At 45.3% G+C, this 12,974-nt stretch overlaps 1 protein-coding gene across 2 annotated transcripts; it reads left to right on the top strand.

Moving 5' to 3' along the window:
- The first annotated feature begins 468 nt into the window (after positions 1 to 468).
- PHB2 (prohibitin 2) lies at positions 469 to 9,820 on the top strand. Of its 2 annotated transcripts, none has more exons than XM_066617297.1 (9): positions 469 to 545; positions 1,772 to 1,900; positions 1,994 to 2,078; positions 4,262 to 4,341; positions 5,494 to 5,678; positions 7,140 to 7,269; positions 8,127 to 8,232; positions 8,883 to 8,958; positions 9,714 to 9,820. In XM_066617297.1, the coding sequence occupies exons 2-9, from the start codon at positions 1,774 to 1,776 to the stop codon at positions 9,792 to 9,794; spliced, it is 870 nt and encodes a 289-aa protein (XP_066473394.1). In that variant the 5' UTR covers positions 469 to 545; positions 1,772 to 1,773; the 3' UTR covers positions 9,795 to 9,820. The 2 variants fall into 2 exon arrangements, with proteins under 2 accessions (XP_066473394.1, XP_066473395.1); XM_066617298.1 differs by having other exon boundaries at positions 474 to 545; positions 1,768 to 1,900.
- The last annotated feature ends 3,154 nt before the right edge of the window (positions 9,821 to 12,974 follow it).

Genomic DNA, 12,974 nt, shown 5'->3' with positions numbered 1-12,974 from the left:
GGAAGCGCTGCCTGGCTTCGGCTGCACCCTAGAGAGAGGCAGAGGCTAGAGTCGCCTGGGGGACTCCCCGCGCGTGGTGCGCCTGTGGAACTCCCCGCTACGGGATGTGGGGGCGGCACCTGGCCTTTGAAAGGGGGTTGGGCCGGTTTCGGGAGGGAAGGTCCATCACAGGTGGAAAGCCCTGATGCGTATGTGCCACCCCCTGGTTCCAGAAACGGGCTAGTCAGAAGGCCGGGTGCAGGGAGGGCGCAGGATGCGGGTCTCTCGTGTGCCCCCTGAGGCACCTGGTGGGCCACTGCGATGCGGGAGGCTGGACCAGACGGGCTTCTGGCCTGACCCAGCGGGGCTCTTCTGATGTTTTCTAATGAGCATCCTCGCTCGGCCCGGAATCTGGCCACGGCGTGTCAGTCTAGCAGAAAACTGCATCCACGCTCACGAAAGGGCTGAGGTACATCCGGCTCGTCCGCCGCTCATTGAGGCGCTCGGAAGGTGGTCACTTCCGGTGTCCTTCTCTCTCTGGAGGAGCGGCGTGGAAGGCGCGCGGGGTGAGCGGGAGAGGAGGCTTCGCTGCCGGTTGGAGGGCGGGCGGCCTCAGTGGGTGCGGAGGCCACGGAAGGGGCGCCTTGCAGCTCAGACACGTCTGTCTCCTGCGCCTGGTCTGGCAGGGAATAACTAAGGCTGCTATCCTGTCCACGCTTTCCTAGGAGTAAGCCCCATTGACTGTAGTGGGACTTACTTCTGAGTAGACAGGCATAGGATTGGGCTCTGAGTTTGCAATCCTATCCACACTTCCTGGGAGTAAGCCCCATTGACTATAATGGGACTTACTTCAGAGTAGTTATGCATAGATTGGACTCTTAGGCTGTAACCCTATCCACACTTTCCTGGGAGTAAGCTCCACATGCACAGGATTGGGCTGTAAGAGTGCGGGTGCTGGGTGCACTCCATTGGTTGCTTTTTTTCCGGAACTATGTGTGCCAGCTTAAGTTCAAAAAATCCTAGACTGGGTGCTCTGAGCATGTACAGAGTGCTTTTCCCTGCTGGGCATGACTTTTAAAAGTCTGTAATTGACTGCTTCTGAGCAGGTTCACTGTTCTGTGATGGGAGGGGGAAGGTTAGCTTTTGGGTTTTTATTTAAATTCTGCAGGTTTAAAGAATAGCTAGATCAGGGGTGTCAGGCTAAGGCCCATGGGCTGAATGTGGCCCTCAAAAGCAATTTATCCAGTCCCCGTTATAATTGGGCTCTCCCAGCTTGACAATTGGGCTCTCATCTCATGAAATTATGAACAAGATTTGCACATTTTCTCTTCTGTCATTTGCAGCTAATGTGCAACTAATGAGTTTCTATGTCAGAACAAAGTGCTTATTTCTGACCATAATCTGCTTAATGATGTCACTTTCTGCTTAATGATGTCATTTCCATGAAAACTAGCTATGGCCCTCTGTATGAAACTGGTTTGACATCCTTGAGCTAGATCAAAATAGTACACTATAAAGAGGCAAGTAGGAAAAAGGTTCATGTTACATGTGAGTTAATCAGAGTTCCCTTGGTGTAGGATTCCTCTCTCAAGGGATATTGTAGTGAGGTGATATGCTCCAAGGATGTGCTCTAACAGCAAAACACCAAAGGGATATGCTTTTTTTGCCCCTTGCTTTACTGTCTGCTTTTCTGATAAGAGAAGCATGAAATTGTGGTTGACTGGCAACTGCAGAGAAATTGGCAGGGCTGCTGGGTTTTAATTGCTTATTCTCTGCCCCCCAACAAAGGTAGCCATGGCTCAGAGCCTAAAGGACTTAGCAGGGCGCCTGCCTGCTGGCCCACGTGGCATGGGCACTGCCTTAAAGCTGCTGTTGGGTGCTGGAGCTGCAGCCTATGGGATCCGTGAATCTGTCTTCACCGGTAAGCCTCATATCTAAGCCTTTGGTATGCTGTTCTCTGCCTTCAGATTAACAATGGTAGCTAAGGACTTCTCTTGTCATTCTTCTTTCGCAGTGGAGGGTGGCCAAAGGGCAATATTCTTCAACCGTGTTGGTGGAGTTCAGCAGGATACAATTCTTTCTGAGGGGCTGCATTTCAGGTGAGGGACTGTACTAAATGGAAGCTTGTATAGAATTGATCAAACAGTTCTGAGATGTTGACCTCCCCACACTGATAGCTTCCAGGAAGACTCCACCTTTTACAGCGGCCCCATTTTAAACTCAAAACAAAAACAGCCCTTAATTTAACTTGATATTTCAAAATATTGTCTGCCTTCCTTTTGATAAGCTCTCCACATTATTTTTTGCTTTGTTTTATTTTGACTGTAAGAAGAAAAATCTGTCTCTTGAACTGATGGAGCTTCTATCTGTCCTGAAGGTCACATGTTGAAAGCTTCATGATGCAGCATAATGAGCCTTAAAATGTGGTCTGGCTGCTGCTGTCTTAAGGCATCGGTTTTCAAACTTGTCAGTGTTGTGGCTCCCTTCTTTCCTGGTGTCCTCTTCCTGGGCACAGCTATTCTGGATCTCATAAGATTTTGCAGTATTTTCAAGAATAGTGCAGAATCTCACATGATCCTAGATGGAGGTACCTGGAAGGAGGACACCAGAGGCGTCCTGTGACTCTCCTGTGAGTACCCAGCCATCATAGTTTGGGAACCACTGTCTTAGTGCATTCTTTTAAACTGGAGTCAAATATAATGATTTATTATAACATCATTAAGAGAGGCAGTGTGGTGTGTTTTCCCCCTATACCTGAGGTATTCAGTCTGTGTGTCCCGCCTCCCTAGTGAGGTGTGGCTAACCTCTAGGGGCGTTGCCAGGCATCTGGGGGAGAGAGGTTGCACTGCTGCCTGCTGGCTTGCTGCTTTTCTGCAGCTGTGAATGAGGTGGGTGGGGCAGCATGAGGCTGGGAGGGCTGTGAAACATGCTGGGGGGAGGTGGGAGAGAAGGTTGGCTGTGCAGGCAGAGGTGCAGCATCTCATCATGGAACTCTCTCCATGTGCAGCGTTGCCCCAAAGACTACATTTCCCAGTGTGCCCCTTGCCCTGGGCATCCTGGGATTGGTCAAGGGTGGAGGAGAGAAGAGTTTGGAGGTGCTGCATCTCATCAGCACAGGGGCTGCTCCTGGCAGGCTTCAAAGTGGGAGGGGAGAGTAGGAGCCCAGCCTGCTCTTAATGTCCAAATGCCCCAGCCTGCATCCCTCCATCTTGCCTGGGGGGAACAGGGGTGGCATCTGCATGTTGGGTTTATGCGTGTAAGCAGCCCACATCTACTTTGGGGTGAGTTGTAATCTTGCTGGGTGTGGCTACAATCCTTTCCACACTTTCCTGGGAGTAAACCCCATTGACTCAAATGAGGCTTACTTCTGAGTAGACCTACATAGGCCTGGGGTCTGTATCAGCTTAACCCAGGATCCTCACCTTTCTCTTTTTCTTCCCCATTCAAAAAAGAAAAAAAGCCACTCTTGATGGCTTTGTCTCCAAAAATTGATTAAAAATAAAAATCCCCATTCCTTTTTAGCCATTCCCCTTTTTCCTCCAGCCTCAGTCCTATTGTGTTCAATGGGACTCACTCCCAGGAAAGTGGGGTTAGGATTCCAGCCAAACAGTCTCTAGGCCTCAGTTTGCAATTAGCAGATACACACAAAACAAAGTCTTCCCCTCCCCCAGCAAATTCATCACTTCCCCCCTCCCTTTCCAAAACCCTCCAGGTGTGCTGCTAACAAACTCAGGGCACAAACTCAGGGCACAATCCTAACCAGGGCTACTCAGAAGTAAGTCCTATTTTGTTCAATGGGTCTTAGTCTCAGGTAAGTGTGGTTAGGATTGCAGCCTCAGAGTGTTGGCAACCTTGTTTCTAGTATATAATTATAACACCTTTATCCCCATTTTGGGGGTAACTGAGGTGAGGTGTTGTAATGGGGAGCAGTGGCCAATGGCTACAAGGATTAGGGGAGGCACGAGTCGGAAAAGTTTGAGAACCACTGCCCTATACCAGTGCTTCTTCCTAAACTTACCAGACCCACGACACCCTGCACCTGCTGCCAGGATCACGGAACCCAGAAGTCAGTGCTGACAATGCAACAATCCAATAATGTCATCAGCACTGACTTCTGGGTCACGACTGGAAAAAAGCACCTAAAAACTGTTAGTGCTTGGAAATGGCAGGCAGCCCTCACTGAGCAGAGCACAGCCTCTGCTTCATGCTCCACAAACTTTGATTTGATTGGTTTTTTTTAATATCTCATATTTGGTATCGTATGTTTTTGTTTTTCCTCTAGAATTCCCTGGTTCCAGTATCCAATAATTTATGATATTCGAGCTCGGCCCCGTAAAATCTCCTCACCAACAGGCTCCAAAGGTGAAGGCTCAGAGGCACACTTAATTCTCTGTTTGTTTTGTGTCCTACTCGTCTTCCAAGAAACTAGTAATGGAATGTTTGTTGTCTCTGTCATCTCCCCTTTTTATCCTCATAACCCACTGTTGAACTGAGAGGGTGGCTGGCCCAACTCATTGCTGAGCTGGGATTTGAACCTGGCTCTTTCCCATCTAAATTTTACACTCTAGGCCAGGGGTGTCCAAAGTTTTTGGCAGGAGGGCCACATCAGCTCTCTGACACTGTGTCGGGGGCCGGGGAAAAAGAGAATTAATTTACATTTAAAATTTGAATAAACTTTCATAAGTTTACATAAATGAATATATTAAAGATGAACTTATATGAATGAACGAAGGTTTTGCAATAGCTCAAGGCCTATAAAAGGCCTTGCACAAAGCAAGGCTGGCCTTTCCTTTGTTGCCACTGCTGCATCACAGACATGAAACAGCAAGCTGTGGAGGTAGCCCTCATCTCACAGCTCACATGAGAGGTCAAACAGTCTCCCTCACGTTGAGATCTGTTGCGTCAGGCCAGAGTGGGCTCCAACAAATCTCAGGAGGGCCAGAGGCTCATTGGAGACTGGGGGCTCCCTGAGGGCCACATTGAGAGGCCTCAAGGGCCGCAAGTGCCCCAGGGCCGGGGTTTGGGCACCCCTGCTCTAGGCATTGTGCCATGCTCCTTCTGTGTTTCACTTGTGGAAACTTTGAATCCATGGGGCAAAAAAAATGAAAATTTTGGGGAAAAGTGAAATATATGCAATATTTTCAGATCACACTAAACTTGATTCACTAAGAATATAAAATGCATTATATAAAATTTTGTACATGAAATTGTATGCAAAATTCTAAATTCCTGTGCAAATATACTCTTAGAAGGCTTCCGTCCTGTACAGAGTTTTGTGGGAGCAAATGCCATTGAACACAATGGGACTTGTTTCTGAGTAGACTCTTAGAATTGTATTGTAAATTCCTTGCCTGTGTAGGGAGGGTACTAGAGGATCCTAGATGGGAAGAGCTTTAGGGCAACCTGTATAGAGGAGTGCATCTTGGCAAGGCTTTGTTGTAAAATCAGAGCTGGAAGGGGAATAAGCATAGACCTCCAGGTTGAGGACTGTTTGAATCCTGTCTTTACTTCTAGACCTGCAGATGGTGAACATTTCCTTGCGTGTTCTGTCACGTCCCAATGCTGCTGAATTGCCTAGCCTTTACCAGCGCCTCGGTCTGGACTATGAAGAACGGGTCCTGCCTTCTATTGTCAATGAAGTGCTCAAAAGTGTGGTGGCCAAGTTCAATGCTTCACAGCTCATTACCCAGCGAGCTCAGGTGCATTTCTTTCCTTTGCAGGCAGGAGCAATCCTGCTTTTTGTTGGATGTTGGGCTACAGTACAGTTGATAGCAAGCAGGCCTCCAGGTTGCTAGTGTGGACCCTGCATGCATCTGCTACCTCAGTGGTTGTAGATAGTTTAAGTCTGAGGAATTTTGCAGGGGAGAGATTCTTCCCTGATTTCCAGAGCTCTTTGGAACTCTCTACCACTTCATAATTCTTTGTGAGCTGAAGGGAGTGGCTTGCCCAGTAGTCTGATTATTTAGTGTAAGGGTACAAGGATGAATGCAGAAGAGGAAAAACCAGGTCTATGCAGATTAAGGATTCAAAACTATGCAATTGTTTCTGTTCTTCCCAAGATGGTGTACCAATTGCAGAGTGAGAAACGAATGCTGAAAAAGAAATGCTTTACCTTAAACCATTTTGGCAGGAACTAGAACACAGTACAGCAGGAAAAGATCAAGATCACATCAAATATACCTATGTTTGGGTGATAAATTGATAGTGTTCCCCCATTAGCTCTTTATCATCTTCATTGGTACTGATAAAACTGTTTTCATCTATAAATATCAAGTTTCTCAAAAGCTGGAAAACGGGCAGAACGATACCAATTTATTGGAAAGAGGATAAGATTCAGTCTGCTAATGATAGACTTATAAAGTCTATACGTGCGTAACCTTTTTGGTTAATTAAGAAGAATTTGATGTGGTGATAGCCACTAGTTTAGATGACTTTAAAGCGGATTAGACAAAGGTATGGAGGACAATTCTTATTGCTGGGTATTAGTTATGTTGTCTGTATACTACCCTCTGCTTCAGAGGCCGTCGGCATTTGAATGCTACTTGGGGGGGGAGTAACGGGAGAGGATTATGCCTTCATCTCCTTGTGGACTATTGTGGGAAATGGAATACTGGACCACATGGGCTTTTGGCCTGATCCAGAAGGACTCTTCTTATGTTTATGTAGGAATGGGCCAAATCCAACTGTATTCTTACTGGAGAGCAGTCAGGGCTGGAAGGAGTAAGGATAATCAATATTATTTCAGTTTATAAGAATGCAAAGGGATCCTTCCTTAACTTTACGTGGCATTTCTAGATCTTGCAACAGTACAGTATTTAACAAATTTAACTGTGAAAGCTTAAAGCTCTGGAATTCCAGCATAAACAGGAGATTGTTTACTTGTTCCAGAGATTTACATTCTGATATATCTGTGAAAATACATCTGAATAATTGACAGCTGGTAGAGTTAATACTCAGCATGAGGAGGTACACCAGAGCTATCTGCTTCTTTTTATCCCTCTGTGTGTGTGTGTGTGTAAAAATTACATAATTTTGGAGGTTTTGTGAATGAAGTGATTTTCAAAGTTTCTAGAGACTCTTTATGATTATATGAACTGAGGGATGTTGCTGTTGGGGACTGCTCATAGAGATAGAAACTGATGCAAAACCTGTCATTTCAGGTGTCTCTGCTTATCCGAAGGGAGCTGACGGAGAGGGCAAAGGATTTCAGCCTGATTTTGGATGATGTTGCCATCACAGAGCTGAGCTTCAGCAGGGAGTACACGGCAGCAGTTGAGGCCAAGCAAGTGGGTGAGTTGGAATCCCAGCTCAGTTCATCTCTCTCTGTCCACTGTTTTCTTGTAAGTAAAGAACAAGTGCTGGTGCAGGAGGCCCTCTAATGTTGCAGGAGTATAACTAAAAGCTTGGGAGGATGCAGATTCACAGCTTGGCTTGTGCTGAAGAAATGAGGTTAATGAGCTGTATTCTGTCACCAAACCGAAGCAAGGCTTGCAGTTCTTTTGTTGGTGAGCACTGTAATACTGCCTTGGTGCTCCCTCTAGTACCTAGCAGTGAAGCCCAGTTCTCACTGAGGTGCACCTGAGCCATATCATTTCAGACTGTAGGTGGGGGCTCACATGGTGGAATGCTGTCCCTCAGGGTAGGGGGAAAACTTTCACGCAGAAAAATAGCACGTTGGGGAGAAGACTAGACAAACACGTCTCCTGGATGTATGAGTTTTCTGTGAACGTGAATCTTTATTTTGTCTCGCGTGGAAGACCTTTCCACCTACACTCTGAAATGGTACAGCCTAGGCACAGGGTTTATCTTCTGACCAAGAATCAGGCCAAAGCTGTAGTCAGTTTCTTGGTGCTTTAACTTTACGTTGTCATAGCTTTACATCTGCTGTCTTGTGGATAAATATGTATACAGTAAGACTATTTTGAGAAGATAATCATAGGATTAGGTTACACATCTTGTCAATAACAAATAGTGCAACTTTTCTTCTTGGAGGTAAGTCCCATGGAGCTCAATAGACTTACCCCAGGTAAGCATGTATCAGATTGCAGTTTGAAAGCCCTTGGAAGTAAATAGTAGAGAGAACTTTGGATAGCAGAGAGTGGTTGTGAGCCACAATGACACTATTTCTGTTGTCTTTTCTCTCCTAGCCCAGCAGGAGGCACAGCGAGCCCAATTCCTGGTCGAGAAGGCCAAGCAAGAGCAAAGGCAGAAGATTGTCCAGGCAGAGGGGGAAGCCACGGCTGCCAAAATGATATCCTTGCTTTACTGTGAGGAGACAGGCTGCTGCAGTTAGCCAAGGAGTTGGAAAATTTGCCCCTTCCCAGAATGGCCGCTCTCTTCCCTGGCTTTTGAGCCTGAACTTTCCTGAGAGGCAATATTTTGCAGCTGTGGACCAAACAGCATCTGTTCCTGGTCACTAGAAGCCATTGTTACTTTGAGTTTTATGGGATTCTTGGGAGTTATCCACTGCTGCCAGAAGAAAAGAAGCATTTGAAGGCTTCTCCCTCCCAAAAGCTTTTGTATGTGCTTCCCCCTGCTCCCCAAACAGGAATTTTGCAAGCATAATTTGAAGAAAAGGAGCTGCCCAGTTTCTATCCGTCGCTTCCATGCATGGAAACCCCAATACCTGTGAAATTGGGGGAGCAGGTGTTGGAGTATTGGGCTATTCTGTGTAATCCAGTATTACATTTGGCAGAGCCAGAAGTATGGGGAAGGAGTAGCATTCCTGTCCAATTGATCTTTCTCCAATCTAGAAAGGCTTTGCATGCCACAATTTTGCACAAGGATCTTCCACCAAATAAGTGGGGTACGGTGGGCTGGTTGGTGTTGATTCCAGAAGGTAGAGAAAGTTCAGGGAGTAGGGTCTGAAACGGAGAGATTTTGCCTTAACCATTCCTTCACATTGGTGAAGCCCTCAGCAAGAATCCAGGTTATATCAAGTTGCGCAAGATCCGTGCTGCTCAGAACATCTCCAAGACGGTGAGTTCGGGGATGGTGCCAATCACTTGCACATCCTCAGTGCTGCTGTTGCTTCAGTTCAACCAGGCCAAGTGATGAAACTAAGGCGAATATGATGTGCTTCTCCTGATGTCTGTCTCCACTTCCAACCTCTCTTTAGTGGAGGAGGGCTAGGTAATTGTTGATCTGTGAATCTTGGCAAGGACCTGGGAGTTTCTGGCTCTTGTTGTAAAATCGGATCCACATCATGCTCAGTGTGCCACACCCGGACATGGCCACTTACAGACCATAGTGTGTCACGGGCCGGGAAAAGGCTCACAGGAAAATTTCAGATTGATGGAGAAGTGGAATGAACTGGAGTATTTCAAAGGCTGATGGTCCTGGATTGAAAGGAATAGGTGATAGTTCATGTTCTGCTTTATCTTACATCTTTGTTTTCACTCTGAAAACAGGCAGCACCCAACACTTACACTTCAAGCCACTGCTATTCCTTTGTTTTCTGACCCTACAAGAACTTTCTCCAGAGCAACATGAACTAGTATGCCTGTTTGAAAAGGTGGAATTCCCAAAATTTATCTACAGTCTCTAGAGCAGTGGTGTTTCTGTATTTTTCTATTTAGTCTTTATCAGTTTAATATTTAAAGAATTTTTGGAATGGTGATGAATTTTAAGCGAAACAAATCTAAATATTGAAGGATCTGAGCAAATGTGGGCTTCTCCTTTGTCCTTGGCACTACTTGACCTTTGTTATCCATCCTTCTTTGTCTCTTGCACAGATTGCTACATCTCAGAATCGTGTGTACCTCACAGCTGACAACTTGGTGCTGAATCTACAGGATGAGGACTTTACTAGGTAGGGTGACTTGTAAAGATCTGAATAGCTTCCTTGGTGGTGGGACAGGGGGGAAGATGGAGACTACCTGAAGAGTTACTGTCTGAAGTCATTTTGAGCTTATGCAACAAACAAATCTTGGGTATTATAGAAACGCACACGCACTTGCCATTAAAGTTCTGGATTGATGTTTCACACCTATGCACAGACTCCACCATACATTCAAAGATGTAGAACAGAATCACCAGATCTTTCTAATATTCCTCTTCTGCATTTCTCTTTTCTCTCCCTCCATTGGCATTTCGTTCCTGCCCCTCCGCCTGCAGAGGCAGGTAAGTAACAGTGTTCTCTTAGTTCATGGAGGGTGGGGAATAGTATTATTAGGGAAGGGGAATGCTATGTTGATGGGAAACTTATACTGTTGAGAATGTATTGAGGGGGGGAGGCAAGGCTGGGGAAGTAGCCAAATCACTTGGATTTGGTTAAGTTGAAGGATGTTTTGAAGCAGAATGTAGCCAAAGGCAGGTGAAGCATTGGGAAAAGAGATCATGTAGAAGTAAAAGATCAAGTTCAATTTTGATTAAGCATCAGCAGCTCCTTCCCTCACTGTTTCTCTGCTGAAACAGGCAGCCTGAGTTTCAGTTTAAAAATTGGGAGATGGTTCACATGACTCTTGCATATTGTCTAGTTGGACAGACATAGTTTGATTGTCTAGTTTGACTAGGCTCTTGCATATTTTCTAGTTTGTCTTCCATGAGGGAAGATGTAGCTAAAAACAGAGGCTTACCTATGTAATGATTTAAGCCTCCAGTGCTCCCTTGGAGATTTATGTTCTGCTTGCATGCTTAATTTATCTTTGGGGGGGGGGGGCAGAGTGATTTCACAAGGGTATACATGTAGAAAGCTCAATACCAGGCCAGCTAGAGAAGGTTTCTCAGTAAACCTTCACTTGGGTAATCCATTCAGGGGTTGGGGTTTTCATGTGTGAATTTCTTGTAACGACCTCAGAAGTAACTATCTGGGTACAAAGTCTTGGTTGGAGTCAGTTCAGTAACAGGCAGGATTTGTAAGCCTATCAAAGTATTTTGTAGCAGTGTGTATCTCCCTGGAGCCAATGTTTTGAACAATTGTGGCTTACCAGCTACTGATTAGAAAGCAGTGTGTTTGCAGAGGAACATGTGGGGTGAAACAAGCCCAAGGAACAGCTTGGTTAAGTTGTTCCTATAGGAGAAGCACCCTGAAAGTTGGAAAGGATTTGCAGCTTTTCCTTTCTTGGCAACTCTTGGCAAGAATTTGCACATGTCAAGTCTTCCTTTGAAGCAAAGACTACTTCATAGTTCAGTCTGGCTGCATCTGAAGCAGTTTGGCAATGGCTGAATCAGCTGGATTGTAGCCACTGAACTAGTGTTTCACCGCATCTGCTGCTGAATTGTTTCTGGGTGTCCCTTGTTCAGAAAGGTAAATCTTGAAGAGCTTATCTGGCTGTTTTCTCTTGATTAAAAAAGCACTCACTCAAAACTACTTTTGGTACTCCTCATCTATCTAGAGTGCAAAAGTAGAAATTATAGAAAAAGAATAAAGCTCTATATCTAAAGGAATATAACATTGCACAGAGGCCTGATACTATAACAGCACAAGGGAGGAAGAGGTGGTGGCGGTGGCAGCAAGTCCTGTATTCTGCCACACCCAGTTTTTGAGGAGGCAGTGACTAGTGTTTGGCACACATGTCCGTCTTCTACTGCTGAAGATCCTTCTGTTGCTCAGAGACTTTCCTTCCATTCAGTGCTGTTGTCCATATCTTTTACTGAGCAGAAAATGTGTTTTTATTCCTGTCTGACTAGGATTGACACTTAGTTAAGGGAATCTTAACTGATCATTTTACTTAATTGACTAAATTTGCCTATGAATACCCAATAGTTCAGAAGCAAAAAAATATATTTTTGTGTTTGAGATGATGAGTTTGTGTGCTGTGATAGGTATAATTTGCAGAGGCATTTTTTCCTTGAGATGCCCCTCTTGCCATTTGATGTTTTTGTGAATACTTTAGTATTCCCCTCCCCAAAACACCCTCAAATTTGGGTTTAAAAATAGGAGGTTGCCCTCTGAGTCAGAATGTTGGTTGGTTTAGCTTGGTATTGTTTACACTCGCTGGCAGAGCTTTGAGGGAGAGAGAGAGATTTCTCGGCATCACCTGGAGATGCAAAGGATTTTCCTCTGCAAGCCTGATCCCCTGAGTGAAGTAGCTGGGAATCTTTTCACCAAATGTTGAATTGAATAGTTGAAGAGTTGCAGTATTTAATAGTTTAAATCAGTTCAGTACTTTTTTTTCTGAGGGGAAGGCCAGGCCCCTGTGGTTCTCAATCCTTTAATGCCTCTTTGTTTGGTTTCTCTTTCAGTGACAGTCTCCTGCCCAAACAGGGGAAGAAATGAAATAGTGACTGCCTCCTAGAATCATCCAGATGACCAGCAGAATGGGAGTTACGGGCAGCCTTGGTAGTGTCCTGCATATCTCTTCTGCCCATAAGAATTCTCCTTTGCCTGAGCCTTGCTTTCAGTTGTCATCTTCACTTGTGTGAACTTCCCAGCCTGATGCTAAGCCGTTTCTGGCTAATCTGGTTCCTGCTTTTTTGAGAACTACCAGCAATGAGAACCAACTATAGAATCAGGCTTTATGCTGAGGCAGAGGGTAGACCCACTGCCCTCTTAGATACATGGTGTTGCCCTTCCCTACCCTGAAAGTATTGAGGAAGGGTGGGCAGCAGAGAGTTTGCATAATGCCATTCTCAGTGGGTAAACTGATTTTCTTTGTATGTACTCATTACATTAGTCTCTTCCTGCTGGGTCTGGGTAAGGCATTGGTTCATATTATAGGCTGTGTGTCACACTCTTCTTCCCCGCCCCTCATTGCGCATCTTGTCTCAGGAATGATGGGTTGTGGGGCTTCTGCAAATGCTATGATCTCCATTTTATGTAATTTTTATCACCTTGTGATTCACAACTTTATAAAAATAAAATCAGGTCCAAAATACTTCCAGTACCACTGCAGATGGAGTTTAATTTTGTAATGGAATGGTTATCTTGGAGGGGAAGGTAGGCCCTTTTGAAAAAAGGGGAAAGATGCCCATTCATCTCCCTGGAAGGTTCTTCACCCTTTGCAAAATATTAGCACACAATTTCCTTCCCTTAGTAAGACTAGTGGAAGAGT

The sequence above is a fragment of the Tiliqua scincoides genome, chromosome 2, assembly GCF_035046505.1.
Source record: "Tiliqua scincoides isolate rTilSci1 chromosome 2, rTilSci1.hap2, whole genome shotgun sequence".
In the NCBI taxonomy this organism is placed as follows: domain Eukaryota; kingdom Metazoa; phylum Chordata; class Lepidosauria; order Squamata; family Scincidae; genus Tiliqua; species Tiliqua scincoides.
This window is presented reverse-complemented; position numbering and strand designations above follow the sequence as displayed.